This window comes from Mirounga leonina, unplaced genomic scaffold (genome assembly GCF_011800145.1).
Source record: "Mirounga leonina isolate KUSES-001 unplaced genomic scaffold, KU_Mleo_1.0 Mir_418, whole genome shotgun sequence".
Classification (NCBI taxonomy): domain Eukaryota; kingdom Metazoa; phylum Chordata; class Mammalia; order Carnivora; family Phocidae; genus Mirounga; species Mirounga leonina.
This window is the reverse complement of record NW_023270739.1, coordinates 2,548,251-2,569,386: the sequence shown is the minus strand read 5'-3', so window position 1 is coordinate 2,569,386 and position 21,136 is coordinate 2,548,251. Positions and strand designations below refer to the sequence as shown.

The following is a 21,136-nucleotide window of genomic DNA, read 5'->3' as shown; positions in this document are numbered from 1 at the left end:
GCTGAGTTGGTGGATGGCAATCTGTCTGGGAAAATCCCTTCTCTAGGCTCTGCTCAAAGATATCTTTAGGCGACATTGATGTTGAAGAAGGAATTTGCGCCCGCCCGTGCTCTCCACTTGCTGGGGCTTGCAGGGGTGTGGGTGGGGTGTGTTTGGGGGTCTGTGGGGAGGGGGCTGGGTGGCAGGGGAATCTTCCCTATTCCCCCATTCGGATAAGTGAAACTTACCTTACCTGTTTCCAGAATACCAACCATTGTCCTGCCCCAGCTCCCGGTCACCCTGTGGGCTCTGGCGAATTTTGTGGAAGAACAACAACAAAAAAAATGTCTTAAGTATTTAAACATGTCGGACCACGCATGCATCCGTCCCCGGCGTTGTGGGTTTTTTTCTTTCTTTCTTTTTTTTTTTTTGGTCCCCCTCCCCTTCCTCTCCTTTTCTTTTTACCAAAGTATATTCATCAAACTGCTGAGTTGGAAAGATCTGTAATGAGTTTTTGAGCTGTATGACTGTGTTTTTTTTCTCTCCCCCCTTCGTCTTTCTAAATCTTCATCTGACATTAAATAAAGCAAATCCCAAACAGATTAACTGTCGTACGGTTCTGCTCCGTCTCCTCAGTCTGTTCCCAGGTCTGGCTTGGGGCCGGGCGGCGGCGGCGGCGGCGGGAGATGCCTGGGCGGCCAGCAGAGGTCCATGTGGCGCGCTAGGTGGGATCCCGGCGTCCTGAAGGCAGAGGCCCTGGCCCTCCTGCCCTGCGGCCTGGGCATGGCGTTCTCCCAGTCGCACGTGATAGCCGCTCGGAGGCACCCACACAGCCGGCTCATCATTGAAGTGGACGAGTACAGCTCCAACCCCACCCAGGCCTTTACCTTCTACAACATCAACCAGGGCCGCTTCCAGCCACCGCACGTGCAGATGTAAGTGGGCCGGTCTGGGTGGGACCGGCTGCCCGGGGTGGGCTCGCGGATGCGGGGTGCCTCCCGGCCTCGGGGCCCAACGGCTGAGGATGCTTGTTGGCCGATGTGATTCTGGAGGCTCCGAGTGGGGAGGGATGTGTGAGACGTCGCTGGGACGGCCTGGAGGCCGGTTCTGGCTCCGAGTGCTGTTTCAGTTGGCCGGGAGATGTTTCACAAATATTTAACAATGAGGTGATGGCACATAAAAATCCAGACTTCTGGCTTTGCTTTAGGAAACCGCAAGTCCCAGCAACTGCGGGCCCACAAGGCCTCATGGCGATGTCTGGGGCACTGAGCTCCAGATGCCCCTTCTTGGTATTTGGGTTGGTGACTCCTGGTCTAATTCATGTTCCTCATTGTACAACCGGGGAGACTGAGGGCCCGAGAGGGAGGGGCCTTGCTCTAGGCTCCAGGCAGGTTGGGACCCTAGTTTTGGGCTGGCTGTCTTCCCTGACCTCTGTCTCTTTCTTTTGTCCAGCCGCTCGGAGGGGCTTCTATAGGGAAAGCAGAGATGCTTTCCTCAAGGACTGGGGAGTCCTGCTGCCTGCCTACTGGGGCTGATGGAGAATTCCAGAGATGTCCCAGAAGGAAGGCCAAGGCGAGGGCACAGATTCGGGATCCCCTGGGACTGGGGGGAAACTTTCCCCTCCCTGGGTGGTTTTCTGAGGTCTGGAGAGGCAGGGGAAGCCCAGGGAGGAAGTGGTTAAACTCCTGGCTCTGCCCCAGGCAGCTCCTAGAAGACCCTCCCCCTCCTTTATCCCCGACTTCTTCCAGGGCTGTGAGCACCAACTCGAGGGAGCAGTGATAACGTGGGGGCCTGGTGGCTGTCCCTTTGGGGAGACTGGAGAATCTGGCTCGTGGACCACTTTGGAGAAGGAGGCCAGGGGGTTTCCAATCCCAGGCCAGGAGGTTGGGGGCGGGCGGGTCGCTGCCTCTGGTTCCCATGTGGCTCCCTCAGGAGCCGCCCTCTGTTGGGAAGTGTGAGTGCGGACAGATTCCTCATGGGAAGAAGGGCTCTGGAAGGCAGGCAGGCAGGCACCAGGCCTGGGGTGTGCTCTAGCCCTGGGCATGCACCCTCCCCTCGGTGCTTGCTGGGGAAAACGCTCATCTCTGTGGGCACTGAGGCCTGGTGTTGTCAGCAGCTGCCTACTTTATTTTTTGGCACATTTCTACTTGCGGAACTAACTGCCTCCTATTTCCATTTTGGGGGCCGGATTGGCAGGTTGGGTCAAGACGGAAGGCCCAGGTTCGCAGCATTTGATTTCTTAGCGGTGGGGACCTTGAGGCCTGGCAGGGCTGCTGCAGGGAGGGAGACCTTCCCCAGGCCGGGTTTTGTCTTTTGTCCATGGGGTTAGTCCTCTGGGGCTGGAAGTGACCCTGCTTGGGGTCCCCAGAGGCTGGGCTGGACTCCTGCCCCAGTGGGGACGGGTAAGAGCACCTGGGTGGCAGGCAGAGCAGGTGGGGTTCATGTAGCCTGTGCCCCTGCCCCACTTAGAAGGGTCCCCGGGCACCGGAGATAATGTCGTGTGGCACCGTGCAGAGCTGTCGCTTACAGGGCCCTGCAGACACCCAGGCAGGCCCCAGCCCCAGAACAGAGCTGGGGGAACAGGAGGTCAGAGGGGAGGAGGCCTGCCCCACGCCCATGCCCATCTCACCCGGCCTGCTCCACGTGGCCACCTCCCGGGACAGGGGTTCCAGGCTGCCATCGGCAGCGGGGCTCAGGGGTTTGGGCAGTGAGTGCCCCGGGAAGAGCATGCCCCGAGCCCTGGTTCTGGGCTCCTCGTCCAGTGTTCCCTCATTGCCTGCTCAGGCCAGCCCGGCTCTGAGACGCAACTTGGCATAAAGCCGGGGGAAGCCAGGGCCAGGCAGGGATTGGGGGGCTGCTTCCTCCCACCCCCCCTTCTTTCAGACTGCAGGCCCCCAGCACGAGGGAAGCGTGCGGGCTGCTGACGGTGGCTGTGCAGGTTTCCATGGCGAGTCTCCATCGTGGGAGACACGGGGAGGATGGATGCCGCTTCCCAACACATGATTTATCACTGCCCTGGGCTTTGTCTCCGGGGTGAGGGATCGAGGGGCCGTATTTAATAAATCCACAATTTATATTGAATAACAACAGTGACAATCCAAACGTGGCCCCCGGTTGAGCCGTGTGATTTATGTGGTTGCCCCAGAGACCCTGGGGGTGATGAGACTGCCTTTGCCTGAATAATGAATCTCTGGATCTGGGCCTCTGGGTTCAGGGCCCCGAGACCAAAGATCCCTCACCCTGAAGTCCTAGAAACCCTGTGGTGGCCTAGGGAGAGCCCCTCCAGGTGCCAGCCCTTCTGCCCTGTGGGGGGCCGGGTGCATGTGTGGCCCTGTGACCGGTGAGAAGCCTTGATGGGCAGGGTTATCCTGACGGTCTGCCTGAGAGGTGCCTTGGGGGCTGGTGTCAGGCATGGTGACTCTTCTCGCTGACCTTTAAAAAGAATCCTGTTGGTGGAGACTCGAGTCATCCCATTTAAAGACCCTCCAAGCACATCTTGAAGAATGTGGCCGAGGGGTGCCTGGGTGGCTCAGTCGTTAAGCGTCTGCCTTCAGCTCAGGTCATGGTCCCAGGGTCCTGGGATTGAGCCCTGCATTGGGCTCCCTGCTCGGCGGGAAGCCTCCTTTTCCCTCTCCCACTCCCCCAGCTTGTGTTCCTTCTCTCACTAGCTCTCTCTCATCAAATAAATAAATAAAGTCTTAAAAAAAAGAATGTAGCCAAGTGGCTGGAGCATGGCTGTGAGCCTGGCCTGGAGATTCCCCTGTGTGCCGGGCTCCTGGACCTCCTAGCCGTGCCCGGTCAGTGCGTTCATCCCCTCTCCGATGCGCTGAGGTTTCAGAGGGGACCCTGTGGTCCCAGCCCATCCACACACTGAGAGGCCCCCAGAGGCAGTGGGGGTCGGCCTTGAGCCCAGAGAGGACGGAGGGGCAAGGCAGAAGGAGAGGTGAGGCCTGGAACATTCCGTGCCTCCTCCTGCCTCAGGTCCCTGCGTGTGCTGTCACTTCTGCCTCCCCCAGGCTTTGCCCTGATAACAAGGACTCATTCTTCAGATCTCACCCAGCCGTCACTTCCTCGGGAAGGCTCTCTGATGGCTCGCCAGACCAGGTCTCCCCTTCCCTCGAAGCCGGCCCCAGCTCTAGGGGCTCTCCCTGCCACCAGCCTGGGGCTGGGCCCTGGAGCCTAGCACAGCAGAGAGATAGGAAGAAGAAAGAAAAGGGAGTGAGGATAAGGCAGGGAGTATGGCCCCAGAAGAGTGGGGGAGATCTAGGAGGGATTCCTGGGGGCAGCGGCATAACCCCTGGGCTAGAAGGACCAGCAAAAGCAAAGGCTCAGAGGTGGGAAGGAAGGGCAGGCACGGGACTCAGGAGGGCAGCGTGGTGGGGGTCACCTCAGAACGAGGGCCTCGTGAGAAGAGCACTGGGCATTTGTGTGACACTGAGCTAAACAGTCACTGCCTGGGTCTCAGTTTCCCCACTGTTGAATGAGGGGAGGGGATTGGTAGGCTCTCCCATTCGGGAACACTTTGGCTGCTGCGCAGTCACTTGTCTAGACATGTGGCTGGAACCTCACTGAAGGGAGGAGTCCTCTGCCCCCCACGGCCCCCCATCCTTCAGAGCTCCCCATTTCCCCAGAAGTAGAGATGACGGAGGGGACGGCCTCTGCAGAGTTTTTGCACTTCCAGAGAGCCAGTGGCTCATGGGAGGGGGAGCCCCGAGAAGGGCCAGGGCCCAGGAAGCGGCTGCAGGGGGCACTCATACCCAGCCTTCGAGCCTCGAAGGTCTTTGAGTTTTCACACCTTCTCCCAGAGTGAGCAGGCTGTCCCCACCTTACAGAGCTGGCCTGGAGGGTGGGAGGGTCCAGGGCACAGTGAGGAGGTGGCCCAGTTGGGGTGCAGGCCTAGTCTGGGCGCCGGAGGCCATGTTCTCTATTCTGCACCCTTCCTGCCGCCATGATCCCTGTGGGAATATCCCTTGTTAGGCGGGGGAGAGGTGGCGACAGGTTTCAGGTCTTAGAGAGAAAGCTGCAACTGTCACCTTGTCTCTGGCCCCTGCAGAATGTCCCTGGAAAATAACCATTTTGCTTTGTTTTCTCTTGTCACAGAAGGTGTTGGGGTTAGATGCCTAAATTCCTGTCGTGAAGACCCAGGTTCAAATCTACTCTTTAACTTGCTAGCCAAGGCCTTGGATACAGGACTAACGTTTCCAACCTCAGTAACTCCCTGGGACCGCTGTGACTCAGGTGTTAGCCAGTGTTTGGCATGACAAGTGTCAGAAACCCAATGTGAGTTGTCTTAAGGGTAAAAGAAGAGTTTACTGGCTCACCTAGTTAGTGAGAAAGTCCATGTTTGGACCCAGCTTCAGGTATGTCAAGCTCTCCCACCTTCTGGTATGCTGCCTTTCTTTCTCTTTCTCCATATCTTGACTCTTCTCCTTCTTCTTTTTTTTTTAAGATTTTATTTATTTATTTGACAGAGAGAGAGAGAGTGAGAGCAGGAACACAAGCAGGGGGAGTGGGAGTGGGAGAGGGAGAAGCAGGCTTCCCACCTAGCAGGGAGCCCGATGCAGGGCTCCATCCCAGGACCCTGGGATCATGACCTGAGCCGAAGGCAGACGCTTAACGACTGAGCCACCCAGGCGCTGCATATCTTGACTCTTCTTTTTCTTGTCCTCGTCTGTAAAATGGGCATACCCATAGTACCCTGCCCACACAGTCACTGTGAGCGCGAGGACAGTGAGTGTGTGTCATGCGCTTAGCAGATGACCAGCTCTCGATCTGGGAGAAGCATCAAGCACCCATCCCATTACCATTTGTTGTTATTTCAATACAAAATACAAGCCAAATAGCTGGAGGATGGTGCAGGGAAGTAAGATTCTTTATTTTTTTCTCTGGGGATTATTAGGTTTGCATCCTCACTGAGCTCAGTAGCCTCGAGGTGGAGGGAAATAAGCACGTAGTTAATTAAAGAGCCCGGGCTCCAGCAGCAGGCCAGCCCCACTGGAGCCCTCAGAACTCACGCTACTGGCTGATGGCGGGCGGGTCTGAGGCCTGCTCAGGCTCCTTGCTAAGGGGCTCAGGGGAGGAGAGCTTGTTGGGACCGGAGGTGGCTCTGAAGGTGGCATCTCGCTCCCTGTCTCTGCCTTCTTCGTCTCTCTTGTCTCTTTGACTTGGCCTCTGTCACCTTGTGGCATGCCCACGACCTCAGTGTGTGTAGGGGTGAATGAGTGAATGAATGAATGAATCTGATTGGCTCACTCATGTTCCTGTGCCAGGACGAGAGCCCAGGAGCGATCGGCTGCCCTGGGTCCAGTAGCTGTGTTGGGGCAGCAGGATGTGCAGGTGACCCGCAGGCCTGCCACCTGCCAGACTGTCTGTCAGGGGCTAGGGCGGGGGGAGGGGGCAGAGGAGGGAAGGGACTCAGAGGACAGAGGCGTGGGAGGGGAGATTTTAGCTCCCAGACCAGCTCAGGTCCTACCTCCCCCTGGAAGCTCCTGTGGAGCCCCTTGTTGGGGTAGGGCCTTCTCTGTTGCCCCATCAAAGCTGTCTGGCCAAGTCTGTCTCTGCCATCAGTCTGGAGTCTCTTGGCCTGGGATCAGGCCTGGTTCATCCCTGTGGCCCCAGCATTGAGCTCAGGGCAGGCCCACAGCGGGTGGGCAGAATGTGCTGGGCTGAATGAATGAATGAGTGAATGAAAGGATGCTTGGATGCAGAAGGAAGAGGAAGAGTCCCAGTGCCTTCTTGCTGGTTGCCATTGGACTCAGGGAATCTTCCTGTTCTCCCTGGTCACACCTCACTCGGACCTGCTGGGGGTCTAACTCGGCTCGAACACCCCCCCTCAAGGGCCAAGCGGGCTCCCGGCACCGGGATGCCATGCAGAGAGGCTGGCTTGGCGCCTCCGACTGTGGTGGATAGAGCGTTCTAATGCTCCCTGCACATTAGCATGCTGAACCCACGTCTCTCGTAAGGTGTTAATTAAATTTCTTCGAAGTATATTGTCTGAAAAAAAAAAAAGGATAATTAGAAAGATGTCTTTAAAAGTATTTATGTAACTGATACGGTACCGCTTTTGGTTTGCCGCATAATTAGATTTAAACACAACTCCTCGAGCCGCATACTCATTTGGAGATAGCTGCTCGTTGAAATGTCATTGTGTTGTTTTTAAGAGTTTTGAGCCTGGCAAAATCATTCAGCTGAGGAGGTTGAACGTGGCAGGGGGAGCACTGAACTGGGAGCACAGAGGCCACTCTCTCAGTGCCGTTGTCTGCGGAACCAGAGGGCTATGGTGGGCTTCCCGGAACAAGAAGTTACATTCCTGCAGCTCTTTTAATTTTCTGGTAATTTTTGCTTAGTGAGGTAGCTCCATTTTACAGGCAAGCAAAGCAAGGCCAAGTTGAAGGTCATACATTAGTGATAAGGGGCAGAGCTGGGGTTTGAAGCCTGGTCTTCTGATTCCAGGACCCTTTTCCTACACACCCATGGGAAGCCCTTGTTTTTGTTTTGTTTTTAGAGATTTTATTTATTTATTTGAGAGAGATAGAGGGAGAGCATGAACTGGGGGCGGGCAGAGGGGGAGGGACAAGCAGACTCCCCACTGAGGCTCGATCCCAGGACCCTGAGATCACAACCCGAGCTGAAGTCAGATGCTGAACCTCCTGAGCCACCCAGGCGCCCCTGGAAAGCCCTTGTTTTAAAAATGATGGGACCATCTCAGAGTTTAGAAAAACTGCCTTGGTTTCACGTGCTCCCGTGAAGTCCCCGCTTTCCCACGCGGCTCTCCCTGGGTGCTGTGCGTGCTTCGAGGGGCGCTGCGGGGGGACAGCTCTTTCACTAGGACCAGAGACTATAGCCCTTGCCTTGTTGATGGGGCTGACGGCGTGCCCAAGGGGGTGAATGAAACTGGTTTTTAAGGGGTGAAAAAAAAGTTTATTCTTATTATAAAGCCCAGATATACATACAGTGCATGAACACATATACAGCTATCTATGGTGTTAAAATCTCATGGGAGGGGAGCGAGTAGGGAAAAAACATCTAAAGAGGCCCCGCAGGGGTGATGGGAGAGAGGGTTAGCAAGAGCCAAACAGTGGGTTAGCTGTTACAATCACAGAGTGCCCACTGGTGCTCCCCACTCGTTACCTCCTTGGACCCTCCGAGGGCCCCGTGTTATAGAAGGGAAACTGAGGCCCGGGGGACCACACATTTTTGCCCGGCTGGCGAGCAGAAGAGTCAGGACTCGGACCTCCGATGTCCCATTGGGAAGGCTGGGCGCACCGTCTGTGTTCGGGGTGGACGTGGTCCAGGCGGACAGGGCTGTGAGGTGTGGCTTCAGCCATGGGCTGGACACGGGTCACCTGCCGTGTCTTCTCTCCCTGCAGGGTGGACCCCGTGCCTCACGATGCCCCCAAGCCGCCCGGCTACACCCGCTTCGTCTGTGTGTCTGACACCCACTCGAGGACGGACCCCATCCAGATGCCCTACGGCGACGTGCTGATCCACGCCGGGGACTTCACAGAGCTGGGGCTCCCCAGCGAGGTCAAGAAGTTCAACGAGTGGCTTGGTAGGTGCTGGGCAGGAGGTGGCCTTGCTCTGCTCCCCGGGGAAGCCCTCCCTGACCTCCCACTCTGTCACACCTCGACGTCTCCTACCCCAGCACCTGTCTCAGCTGTGACTTGTTTGTGCGATTCTTTCGGCCTGGGAGATGCCCCCCCGAAGGGATTTTGCTCAGGTCTGTTTATGTCCACTGGCGTGTCCAGCCCCCGATGCCTGGTACAGGTAGGTGTTCAACAAATAATTGGTGAGTGAATGAATGAATGAATGAATGGGCGAATGAATGAATGTCTCTCTGGGAATGGCGATGTCCGGGCAGGCACCACCCACCGCCCTTGTGACGGCTTCCCCAGTGAGGGGACCCGCCAGCAAGAGGACACGAGTAGGCCCCTCCTGGGGGCAGCTGAGCGCTGTGGGCAATGGTGGGCGATGATTTACAAGCATACCCCCAGGGATTTGTCTTCAGCTTTTTGCTTTCTTCCCAAACAAAAACGACATAAATATGGAGTGCGCCTGGGAAAAGCTGCTTGCTTGGAATCCAGAGAAACCTCCGAGGGTGTTGTCGCTGCCGTGGCCTGGGGGACAGATGGAGGGCCCCTGGGTGGCCTCGCTACGAGCTTCCGGTCTTAGAGGTGTGGGTGCAGGGCCAACCCACCTCAGGGCCCAGCCCCGCTCCCTGGGCTGCCAGCCAGTCCCACCCCCAGGGCCCTCCTGCTGCACAGTTGGCTGGGAGCTCCGTGAGCAGAGGGCCAGGAGCGGCGCGGGAGGCTGCAGTGAGCGAGGGGCCCAGCTCCACCAGTAGAGACAAATATTTACAAGCAGGGCCTTCCCCTCTGCTTGGCAGGCTTGGAGCTTTAAATATTGATTTTTTGAATGGGAAATTCTGATCAAGTGCCCTGCTTGGGCTGGATCGTGTGAAGGACGGGGTGGGAGAGAGCTCCTGCAGGGTGGGTCGGCCGCAGGCTTCTACCGGCCCCGTGCTGCCTCCTGGCCCCGGCCGCCCCCTAGGAGGGGGTCCTCGCTGGCCTCTCGTCCCCCTGGCTGTGGGTCTCCAAAGATGTGAGGCTGCACTTGGCTGAGCCAAGAGCCTATGTCTGAGGCAGATGCCAGGCTCCCACTGTGGGCCAGACAGTGTGTCACTTCATTGTTTATGCTCACTTGCGTGAATGAATGAATGAATGAATGAGTGACTCTCTGGGAATGGCGATGCGGGGGGCAGGCTGTGTGTACCGTCATACATGACTTTTGGGAACTAGGTGAATTTAGGGACAGGTGCTGTTTTTGTCCCAATTACGAAGTAGAGGATGTCAGCCCGAGGTTCTCACCCTGAGGTTCTCTGGGGGGGGACTGTTTCCGACGAGCCCCCGGCTCACGAAGAGGTCCCATCCCCGTGGAGTGGATGAATGAACCAAACAGGTTTTCCCTGCTGTTGGTGCAGGGAAAGGGGGCTGTTTCAGGCCGAGGGGAGAGCGGAGGCTGGGCGTGCAGGCGGACACTTGAGAGGAGCCGCTGTTTGCTGTGGCCGGCGAGGGGCTTTGGGGCATTGAGGGTCCTGGAAGAGAGGGCTGTTCTGACCACAGCTCTGAACCTCAGGATCACTGGGGGTGCAGGGGGCCAGCACGGCGAGGTGGGCATTTTAGAGACATCGTTCTACCTGCCTCTTCACAGAAGTCAGAACAACCATGGGAGTTTGGGGGTCTTCATAATTTGCACTTGGAACTGCATTGATTTATTTGCCTGGGCTGTTGCTAGGGGTGGGGAGTGTGAGCTTACAAAGGGGTCTCCCTTTTAGAAAAGTTTCCTTTCCCCCAGGCTTCTCCCCTTGACTGCTTTGAAGTGTTTGTAGATGTCATTCAAGTAGGGTGGGCTGGGGTCGGGGGGCCTTAAACCCAAGAATGAGGAGTCCCTCTCGTACTTGATTGAGTGGCAAGGAATTCGCATGTGAGTGAACGTTTAAATAGGAGCAGCTTCTAGAAGTCCATTTGCAGCTGGCTTTTTGGGAACATGCTTGTTGTACGAAAGTAAGACTCATCCTCCTCGGGCTGGCAGTTCAGGTCCCCGGGGATGTGGTGGTCGTGGCTGAGAGGTGGGCGGTGCGCTCATTAGGTCCGTGTAGGTGCATCCATCTGGACACATGTGCATCTTTAGACAGCTAGTGTTTAATGAGCGATAGTATGTGCCAGACACTCTTCTATGCCCTTTGTGTGTGTGATCAAATCATTAATCCTCCTGACAACAGAATGAGGGGGGAGCTGTTGTCATCCCCATTTTGCAGAGGAGAAAACTGAGGCCCAGAGAAGTGAAGTGACTCACCCAAGGCCACACAAATAGTAAGGGGCGGAGCTAGGATTCCAAGGCAGGCAGTTGGACTCCAGAGCCGAGCTCATGCTGACCTGTATCTCCTTTCTTGGTCTTCTTACGGTGAAATCTCTCTGATTCAGTGTAACTGGACTTTGCCAGTTGGGGCCGGATGTCCTGGGTCTGCTTCCTGTCCTGCTAATTACAGAGGCCACGTGACCTCTCTGAGCTTCAGTGGCCTCATTTTTGAGGCAGGTGGTCAGACTCCCTTTGCCCTGCCTCCCTCTTTGGAGGTGGATTTTTTCCAGGCTCCATTAGGATGGAGGAATTGACTGAGTTTTATAAACTGTGAAGTGCTGTGTACCTCGTACCATTGCCCCCATGATCTGGCGTTTGCCAGATCAGGCCTCCCCTTGGGGTAGAGGTAGGGGTCATGGGTGGGTCCCGCAGGAGGGGGGGCATCTGATCATGAGGTCATGAGGCTGAGCAGCAGGGAGAAGGGGTAGAATAGTTTGTGTGCAAAAGTGTGTGGAGTTTCTGAGAAATGTTGATGTATGATCTTAGCTATGTTGGCAATTTACACACACACACACACCCCCGGAGAAAAGACCGGAAGGAAGTACTCATTCACCCATTCAGTCTATCTCACTGAGAACCCACCACGTGCCACGTGTGTCTCAGGCACTGGGGTGACAGTGGGGTGGGAGGAACAGGGCATGCTCGCATTCCGGTGATGGGGACGTGGTGCATCCTGGGAGGCGGGCTCGTGTTCACATAGGCCTGTGGGCCAGGGACCAGAGTTTGGGGTTGATTCTAAGTGCAGTGGGGATTTTGGGGAGGTTCATTAGGGGAGTGACCTTTAAAAAGGTGTTCGAAGGCCTGGATTTAAGAGTTAGATTGGAAGCAAGGAGGCCAGTGAGGGCAAAGTCTCTGGAATGTTCCAGAACCGAATGTCTGAGTGGGAGGATCATGGGGGATTTTCTTCTTTATGGTTTTCTCTCTCCTCCACCTCGATTTTCTATAGGGAGCATGTGTTATTCTGGTGGCATCATATAAAGGGAACAGTAAAATCTTATTTTTTAAAAATATTTTATTTATTTATTTGAGAGAGAGAGCAGAGAGAGAGCACAAACAGGGGGAGCGGCAGGCAGAGGGAGAAGCAGGCTCCCCACTGAGCAGGGAGCCCGATGCGGGGCTCGATCCCAGGACCCCGGGATCATGACCTGAGCCGAAGGCAGACGCTTCACTGACTGAGCCACCCAGGCGCCCAAAATCTTATTGCTTTTAAAGAAATCTTGGCCTCTCTGGTATCTGATGCAGGGTGGGAGTGAGGGCAGCACTGACCTCAGGCCAGTCCTAGTGTCATCCAGCCACTCAGGAGGTCACCTGGAGCCCTTCCCTAGGCTAGCAGGGCCCCACCTGCCTCTCGGCCCCACTGGCCCAGGCTCTCCTCGGATAAGAAGTTTTACAGATTTGAAATTCACAGCTGGCTTCTTCCCTGTTCATGGATGTCATGGAAAGCATTTAAAATCATATTCCAGGGGCTACCTCCAGACAGACAAGAGGAGATTTAAGAAATTAATAAAGGCCTTTATAAGTCAAGATTAGGCACCTAACTGGGGGTGTGTGGCTAAATTCAAGCTGACTCTAATTTGCTGGCAGGTGCATTGCTCTGGGCTTGGCTGTGAGTGGTGACCATGTTCTGCCCATTTACAAGGTTCTTTCTGGGTCTGAGTTCGTTGGAGGGGGCGGGATTGGGGGGGTGACAGGGTTCTCCTGAGAAGACCATTAATATCTTTCCTGTTGGCCACTAATATCCCAAACATATTCATGAAATAGAAATGCCAGCTTAATTTGTAAATGTTCCAGGGAACAGCTAAACAATTGCTAAGGACAGGCTTTTCAGCTCTAAGGAGAGAAAGGGACAGCAAAACTTGCTGAAAATGGAAGAGAATGTGCTAGAAGCTCCTTGCTCCTCCACAGCTAAAGACCTCAATGTCACCTGAGCCACATTGGCTAACTGCAGTCCTCGTTCTCCACTCCGGGTCTTGGCTCATGCTCTCCCCCCAGTGGGGAACGTTCCTCCTCCATCCTACGGAGTCCTGCCCACCCTCAAGGGTCGGGGTCTGTGAAGCCTGCCCCACCCCGTTGGGCAACATTGGTCTCTCTTCCCTCTGTGTGCTCAGAGCTCCCAATTCAGGCCCTGGTGGCGGCCCTCACTTCGTGGCAGGGAATTATCTGTGCCTTCATGCCCCCGTCCCCCACCTAGACCGTCAGCCCCTGGAGGGCAGGGCTGAGCCTCATCCCCAGCAGCAGCCAGCACTCGGCCCCAGGAGGCCCTGGACAGAGGCTGTGGGCTCGGGCTGGACTGGAGTGAGTGGGGTACTGGTACATGGTGAGCCCGTCACTGCATCCCCAGCAGGCCGTGCACAACCAGCTGCCGTCGGGGGGGGGAATAGCAGTAAGAGGGGGCTCTGAGGGGCGCAAGCTGTTGCAACATGGAACTTGCGGGGAGTCTGAGAAGACCCAGGGTCGGAGGCTGAGTTGGGGTCTCCACTATGAGGCCAGGAGGTGAGGCTAGCAGGGATCTGGACCCAAGCGAGGTGGGCCAGGTATGCCAGGTGGGCGTATGGGGACCCCCTTGGAGGCCAGGGCTGCTGAGGGCAGGAGGAGAGGCTGAGCACCCACCTCCCAGGATGCCAGCTGACCTGAGGCCTCGACACCATGCGCATCTGACCCCAGCTAAGAACACCAGGCTGGGGACGCCTGGGTGGCTCAGTCGGTTAAGCGTCTGCCTTCAGCTCAGGTCGTGATCTCAGGGTCCTGGGATTGAGCCCCGCATCGGGCTCCCTGCTCAGCAGGAAGCCTGCTTCTCCCTCTCCCACTCCCCCTGCTTGTGTTCCCTCTCTCGCTGTGTCTCTCTCTGTCAAAGAAATAAATAAAATCTTTAAAAAAAAAAAAAAAGAACTGAGTATCTGAGCTGATGTGCAAAGTGCCACCAGGCTCACTCTCTGTGACCAGCAGGTGCCGGGCTGGCCTCCTCAATTCCCGCCAGGAGAAGCCTGCAGTCTCTGTACCCCCCCTCCCCCCCCCCCCAGCTCCCGCGGCCGCAGACCCCTGCACGGGCCCCGGGAGTGACAGCCCGGAGGCCACTGGCGGCTCATCCTCATCTCTTCTCTCCTCTCCTTGCTTCTCTGCGGAGCTGGACACAGCCCCGTCTAACTTGGGTTCTCCTTCTGCGGTTCCCACACCCCCGTCCTCTTGGCATTGCCCCGTGTCCAACCCCCTTTGTTCCTCGTTTTGTTCCTGCCCACTGAAGGCGACTCCTCCAGGGGGCCAAGCTTGGGCCTTTCCAGGTGACAATCACATGGGCCCCCAGCGCTGGCTCCAGCCCAGACCCGCAGACACCTCCCCCTCTCTCCCCAGTCAGCTTTCTCTTTGAGATCCACTCTTCCCAGAAGATACCTCCTCCTGGCTGACCACCGGGATTTCAGGCTCATTCTGTCCCAAACCTGTGACCCATTCCCATTGGGCTATGCAGCGTGACCCCCCCGGCCTCCATCCATAGCCTCTGTGCCCTCTGCCTTCCCTCAGAGGCTGGTATCAGCTGTTACTTATTGTTATTCTGACCCTGCTGCTGTCTGCTTGTCCCCTCCACCTGCTGAGCCGCCGTGGGCACCTGGCCAGGCTCGCCTTCTTCCTGTAGGATCCTGTGGGCCCCTGCAGGGTGGAGATGGTGCCCCGCTCTGACCGCAGGGCCCTGCCTGGCCCGGAGGGTGCTTGGCAGGAGGGTGTTTGTTGAATAACGCGTGGCGAGGTCTGTGAAGCACACGACACACCAGTTAATTAAGTGGCATGCTACCCTTAGCGGAATCAGGCAGGGGAGGAAGGTGAGGGCCTGGTAATGGAGTATTTGGAAGTTATAATTAACTTCTTACTGGTGCCCTAGCATGAAACGATATATAAGACAATATAAAAGGGGTCCAAGGATTTAGTTAAATAGAGCTGGGTCTTTTGCAAGTAAACCCTTAATTAAAATCTGTGAGGGAGGAAGAGAGAGGATGGGAAATGGAGAAATCACTCCGAAGCGGAGTCTGGTTCTTGCTTCATCTGCCCCAGTGTTGAAGGCCTGAGGGCTGCAGAAACGGGCTGCCCACAGCCCTTGGCCTCTCTGTGATGCAGTCCAGGAGCCCATGGAGTGGGCTCGGGGGGGAGTGAGGGGACCCGGGAACTGGAGGCACGGGGTTGTTAGAATTTGTGGGGATGACTGTTTCACGGCAGCCAGAGGTGACCACCCCCTCAGCCACCTCTCCTCCTCCTGGGGCAGCCCAAGTTCTGGGTGTCCCCCACTCTCGGTCCACCCTTCCTGTCAGGGGCCACCCTCCCCTCTGTCCCCAGCAGCGTGTGCGAGGCCCTGCTCTTGGCTTACCCCTTTAGCTGTAACTTTCTGACCCCCATCCTTCCCGCCTCATCCCACCCAGCACTTCTTACCTGTGTGCGCGTCGTCGGCTTGCCACGCTTGGGCCGGGACCTCACTCCCGCTTACACTACTTCACGCTCCGTACTTGCCACGTGGCGTGCCTCCTGACTGCTGCTGTGGCGTGGTGTGGGGGGCATCCCCCATTTTTGGTACCAGGCTGCAGAGACAGTACCTGCCTGGCCCCATCCGCGGGGAGCAGGACACTTGCCGGGGTCCCCCCAGGCATTGCCAGCGTGCTCTCCAGGCGACAGAGCCTTCCCCTGTCCGGCACCACGGGGGCAGGGCAGAGTGGGGGTGGGACGGAGTTCTCCTGACCATGGCCGACTTCCCCAGGGCTGTAAGCCGCTCAGGCTCTGCAGGGACAGGCCTCACACTGATCCGTGGTCAGGACCCGCAGCCTCTTGGCCGGAGCAGGGGACAGAGCACTGAAGTCAGGGTTCCTGGGGCCCACTTCTGGCTCTGCCCCTTACCCACCAGGGGACCTCGCTTTCACCCCACTGAGTGTCCAAACTCCAGAAAGTGTGTCATGTGGACCGTGTGTTACGTAAGAACCGCCTGGTGCCCCAGGTCTGCATTCCTCCTGGCCTCTCAGCCCTGGGTGGGTGGGTGAGGGTCTGCCTTTCCTGCTGGGCTGTGACCATGGAGGACAGGGGAGGGGTCCATGCTCACCCCAGTCCATACATGTCTTAGGAGCCCCCTACATTCGCTGGCTTGGTCTTGGAGGTTCAGGGATGACCACCACAGGTGCGGTCCCTGCCCAAGGGGCCTGGGGACAAATGCAGGGAGGGTTATAAAGATTAAATAAAGGGGATCATTTTGGTGATTAGATCAGTAAATCAGGTCAACAAATAGGGGAGGTGATAGTGACTGGGGCAGGGGCTTATCTGACATAAGATGGCCCCAGAAGCCCCCTCCATAGCTGGAGGCCCACAAGGCTGAGCCCAGTGGCCATGGAGGCCCAGGGAGGAGGCCCAGGCCTGCTGACCGGCAGCCTGCAGCCTGCAGCCGGGGTGAGGACGTGGATTTTATTCTAAGTGTCAAGGAGGCCACTGGGGCTGAGGCAGGGAAGGGACACGGTCCGACCCAGTGTTTCGAAAGACTCCTTTGGCTGCTGGGTGGAGCCGGGCTGTGGCAGGCAGGGAGGACACCGGGCACCAGGAGAGGCTACACGGGTGTTGGCGAGAGGCCAGGGGAGCTGGGACTGGACCTGGGGGCAGCCGTGGGGGCAGAGCGCAGTACAGGCTTTGGCTGCAGTTTGGAGGTGACAGCAACAGGATTTGCTGATGGGCGGTATGGGCAGAGGGTGAGGGGATCACTGCCTGGCATGAGGCGGACACCCAACAAGTATTGGTTAAGCAAAGGAAGAAAAGAGAAATTTTTATAACGCGGTCACGTCAATCAAAATGTTCAGCCAACTCTTGTTGCTTTTTTGTTTTCCATTTTTTTTTTTAAGATCTTACAGTGGTCCTCATTGAGTATGTCCAGTAGACCTACAATGGGTCCTGGTTCATTTGCTCATTAGTTGGACACCATGGCCTGATTCAGACCTTTCCAGAAACATGTGATTCTCGCAAAGACTCAAGACTGAATATTTAATACAAAAATTTTCTTGGACTTCAGTCCCCATGTCATTTCTGGCAACTTTCTGCTCAGGAGCCGGTCAGTGTCTGAGGATTTTTGTTGCAGGTGGCACAGGGGCCAACGTGGCTGATAAGCAGGTGCTCGCTTAGGTGTAAGATTGATGCTCAGATGAAAAATTGGTGAACGGTAGAGCAGAGATTTGGTGTTCATTTAAAAAATTAAATTTCTATATTCATAAAAAGATTATTCACAAAGCCAAAGTGTGTTTTAGGGGCTAAAGAGAGAAAATTACCTTCTAATAAAGATGAAAAAAAAAAAGTCTAGAATTCTAAGTTGTGGTCTAATGATTTTGACTAGCTGTAATTACAGTAGATTCATATTAATGCATAAGCCCCTTGAAAGGTATGTTTAAGTGCTAATTATCTTTTTTTAAAGATTTTATTTATTTATTTATTTTAGAGAGAGGGAGGGGCAGGGTGGAGGAGAGGGAGAGAGAGAATCTCAAGCAGACTCTGCACTGTTCTGGATCTCACGACCCTGAGATCATGACCTGAGCCAAAATTAAGAGCCAGACGCTCAACCTACTGAGCCACCCAGGCACCCCTTAAGTGCTAATTATTTATTTACAAAACAGAATGGCTTTGGAAATGAATGAGACCTGCTGGTGTCTCATTCATACTGTGTGTGTGTGTGTGTGTTTGTGTATTTCAAACATGTTTTGCAAGATCATCATCCTAAAAATTTCTGCCTTAAGAGCAACAACAAAAAATTTATGTTTAAACAAGGTACAGATGCACATCTCTGGAAAGCTTAGGCTCTCTGAAAGTTCTTCCTTTGTTTTATTTTGTTATTTTGGGGGATTTTTTTCCTTGCTTATCTATATCCCATTTTGTGCCAAAAGATTTGAGATGCTTTATAAAAACAGTAAGAATAGTAAAATGGTAGAATATCAAGGATAAATTAAAAGCCAAGATTAAAAAAAGAAAGAAAGTAGAGTAGTTCAGAAGGAAGGCCCAGGGCCACATGGACCCTCTGAGCTGGAAATCAGAGCCTGAGCTTCCTGGGGGCCAAAGTGAAAAGGGAGATGCATTTGATAAATGGCTTTGATGACTGGGAGGAGGAAATGTGCAAGGCCCTCTGATTGTTCCGTCCCCTGTGTCATGTTGGATGTCTATCTCATTCAGCTGTGAGTGTCTTGAAAACCAGACTTGTGTCCCTGTCATTTCTGTGCAGGAGGATCTTGGTAAAGATTTTTGTATTTGGACAATAACATTGAATCTTTGTTTGATGTTTCTCAGTATATTAAACGTGTCCATTTCTGGCATTCATTTTGTGCTCCACCCCCCTTCGGATTGATTGAAGTTTCTTTTCTTCCCCTCTACTGGTTTGGAAATTTTACATTCTTTTTCAATTTGTTTAGTGGTTACTCATAAATTTTTAATATGCATCTGACTTAACTCAGTCTAAAATTAACACCTCCATTCTTCCCTGAAGGTCCCTGGAATGCACCCACTGCCATCTTATATATCTTTGCTGTCTGGTGTCTCACTTCTAATTTGTTTTTAAGCCTGCCCTGAAGTAGGCATCATCATGATTATTAATAATAATTGTTTCCAGTTTTTACTTGATTGTTTATTCAACGTATGCTTGCTGAGCACTGGTTATGGTGCTGGGCATGATTCTGGGCACTGGGGATGCAGTAGTGAACAAACAGAAGACAGGTCATGGATAAAGAGAGCTCTAGTGTGTTGGAGAATCAGGATAAGGGGTCAGGGCAAGACCTTCTGATAAGGTGACACTTGAGCAAAGACCTGAATGGGGGGAGCTAGTTAGGGAGGGCATTCTGGGCGGAGGCAGCAGCTCTGAGTCAGCGGTGCTGGTGACACCTTTGAAGACCCCCGGGGAGGTACATGGCTGGATTGCCATGGAGGGCTTGAGGGAAAGAATGGGGAAAGCAGAGACTGGATGGGGGATAGGAACCAAGTAGGGAAGGTCAGGTGGCTTCATGTAGGAAGTGGCACTTGAGGGAGACCTTGGCATTTGGGCAATGTTTGGTCAAGTGAAGTGTGGGTTTAGGCAGGGGAAGGGGCAGGCTAACCAAGGGTCTGAGGCTGGAGCTCTGCCTTGCCATTGGTTTGCAATCATTCACTCACTCAACAAACATTTATTGAGCACCTGTCTTGTCCTAGATCCTGTGCTAGGTACTGAGGATATAGTGGATAGCAAAACAAACAAGACTTCCACTAGAGAGACATATACATAAGAAAACACCATGGCATGATGGAGACAAGGTGAAATGGTAGCCTGTGACCCATCTAGGTTTAACTCACAGCTCACCTGCCTCCCAGGTGTGAGACCATGGGCAGGTGACTTACCTGCCCTGGATCTCAGGTCCCCATCTGTACAATGGATCCTCCCAGGCTGGTGGTCATGTGGAGGAGGGATGTCATGTTAATCATCACATGGGCTAGGAGCCTTTGCTGGGTTTCCCTCCATGACCCTCTCCCCCCTGCAGAGCGTCTTCACTCATTAGTGCTTATTCAAGGCTGTGGAACCACTGGAGGAAATGGTTGGTTGGTAGAGAAATACTGGCTTGATCATTCAAGAGTTAGGAAAGCAAGATTTTCTTGCTGGTGTGCTTCTTCTTCTTCTTTTTTTTCCCCTACCAACGTGGAGAAATGTATTCGGATATGAAATAAGCCTGTGGGTTTTTTTTAAATGTCATTTCCATGCTGGACTTCATTCCAAAACAGGAATAGTCAACAGCCAGAACATCCTGGCTAGCACAGAAATGAAATATTCTATCCCCGTGTGCACACAAACTTCTGAAATGTCTGGAAGATCCCACCATTTCCCTTCCACACCTTCCCCCGCCTGCCTCCTGCACCTGGACTCAGCACAGACTTTATCAGAAGCTCTGTGTCTGGTTTGGTTTGGAGATTGGGATCACCACTTAGAGAGGATGTGGAAACTGCCCTGCCCCACTGCTGCTGTTTTTACTGAGCTGCCCCTGCTTGTGGGGTGTCGCCCCACCTGGTCTCTCGCATCATCCTCACAGCCAGCCCTTCTCAGACTTCAGGCGCATGAGAAGCCCCTGGAGGGGGAATCTTGTTCAAGTCCAGATCCCAATTCGGCAGGTCTGGGATGGGCTGGAGATTTTACATTTCTTACTTATTTCTTCTCCCAGGTGGTGAGTAGTAGCCCTAGACCAGTGCTGTCCAGTCCAGTAGCCACCTGCCTCATGGGGGTATCGAGCACTTAAAAATGTGGCAAATGTGACCAAGAAGCTGACTTTTGTGTTTATTTCATTGTGATTAATTTAATTAATTTGAAATTAAAGAGCTACAGGGGGTTAATTGCTCTTGTACAGAACGACACAGCTAGACAACCCCTTGAGGTATCTGCGTTAATGTCTCTGCAGATGAAGAAACTGAGCTCAGGCTGGTGAAGAGCTTGCCCAATATTGTACAGCAAATAAAAGTGGAATCAGGATTCTAACCCAAGATCTATGCTCTTTCTTAAATTTTTATTATTTTTTAATACCTAAGGTGATTTTTTTTTTAATGTGGGAACTTCCCCTGTGTATCAGAAAATCCTAGCCTTTTCGATTAGCAAATCACTCCTTTTCAAGACTGTTTTGATATTCGTGACCAGGAGTAACACTTTATAGCATCAGGGCCAACCAAACAAAGTCATATGTAAGTTGCTGACAGGATGGAAGAGTTTGTCCAACACCCTACATTTCATATCCAAAAAACACGTTTTGCTACAAAGCCTCAATTCCAAGTCTCAGGAGCTTAACAACAATAATGACTTCCTCTGGTTGGCGCTTTACAGTTTAAAGGCACTTTACAGTTTAAAGGTGCTTCTCCCTTGCAACAGGCAGCCTGGGCTCTTTGTAATGTTGTCCCCACTTTACAGATGAGGAGACTAAGGTACAGTGCAGGGATGTGGTTTCCTGGAGGTCACCCAGGTCCTGGCTTTCAGATGTCACCTTCTCAGAGAGACCTTCCCTGGATTGGTCAGCTCCCCCACCCTGATGCTTCCTGTCCAGCTCACCCAGCTTTATTTGTTCCATATCCATTATCCCCACCTGACCTGGTACATAATTGTTTATTCCTTTATTGCCCATATCCCACAAAATTCTACTTCTCCAAGGTAGGGATCTTGTTGGTCTCATGCATGTCTGCACTTCAGCACCACGGACAGCACCAGCCCCCCCCCCCCCCCCCCCCCCCCCCCCCCCCCCCCCCCCCC

General features: G+C 54.2%; 1 protein-coding gene across 1 annotated transcript in view; it reads left to right on the top strand.

Annotated features, from left to right (window-relative positions):
- The first annotated feature begins 401 nt into the window (after positions 1-401).
- Positions 402-21,136, top strand: part of MPPED1 (metallophosphoesterase domain containing 1) — a 60,482-nt gene continuing 39,747 nt past the window's right edge. The window contains exons 1-2 of the mRNA XM_034987251.1: positions 402-914; positions 8,349-8,530. Of these exons, the coding sequence (XP_034843142.1) occupies positions 691-914; positions 8,349-8,530 (406 nt within the window). The 5' untranslated portion in view covers positions 402-690. The remainder of the gene's footprint in view (positions 915-8,348; positions 8,531-21,136) is intronic.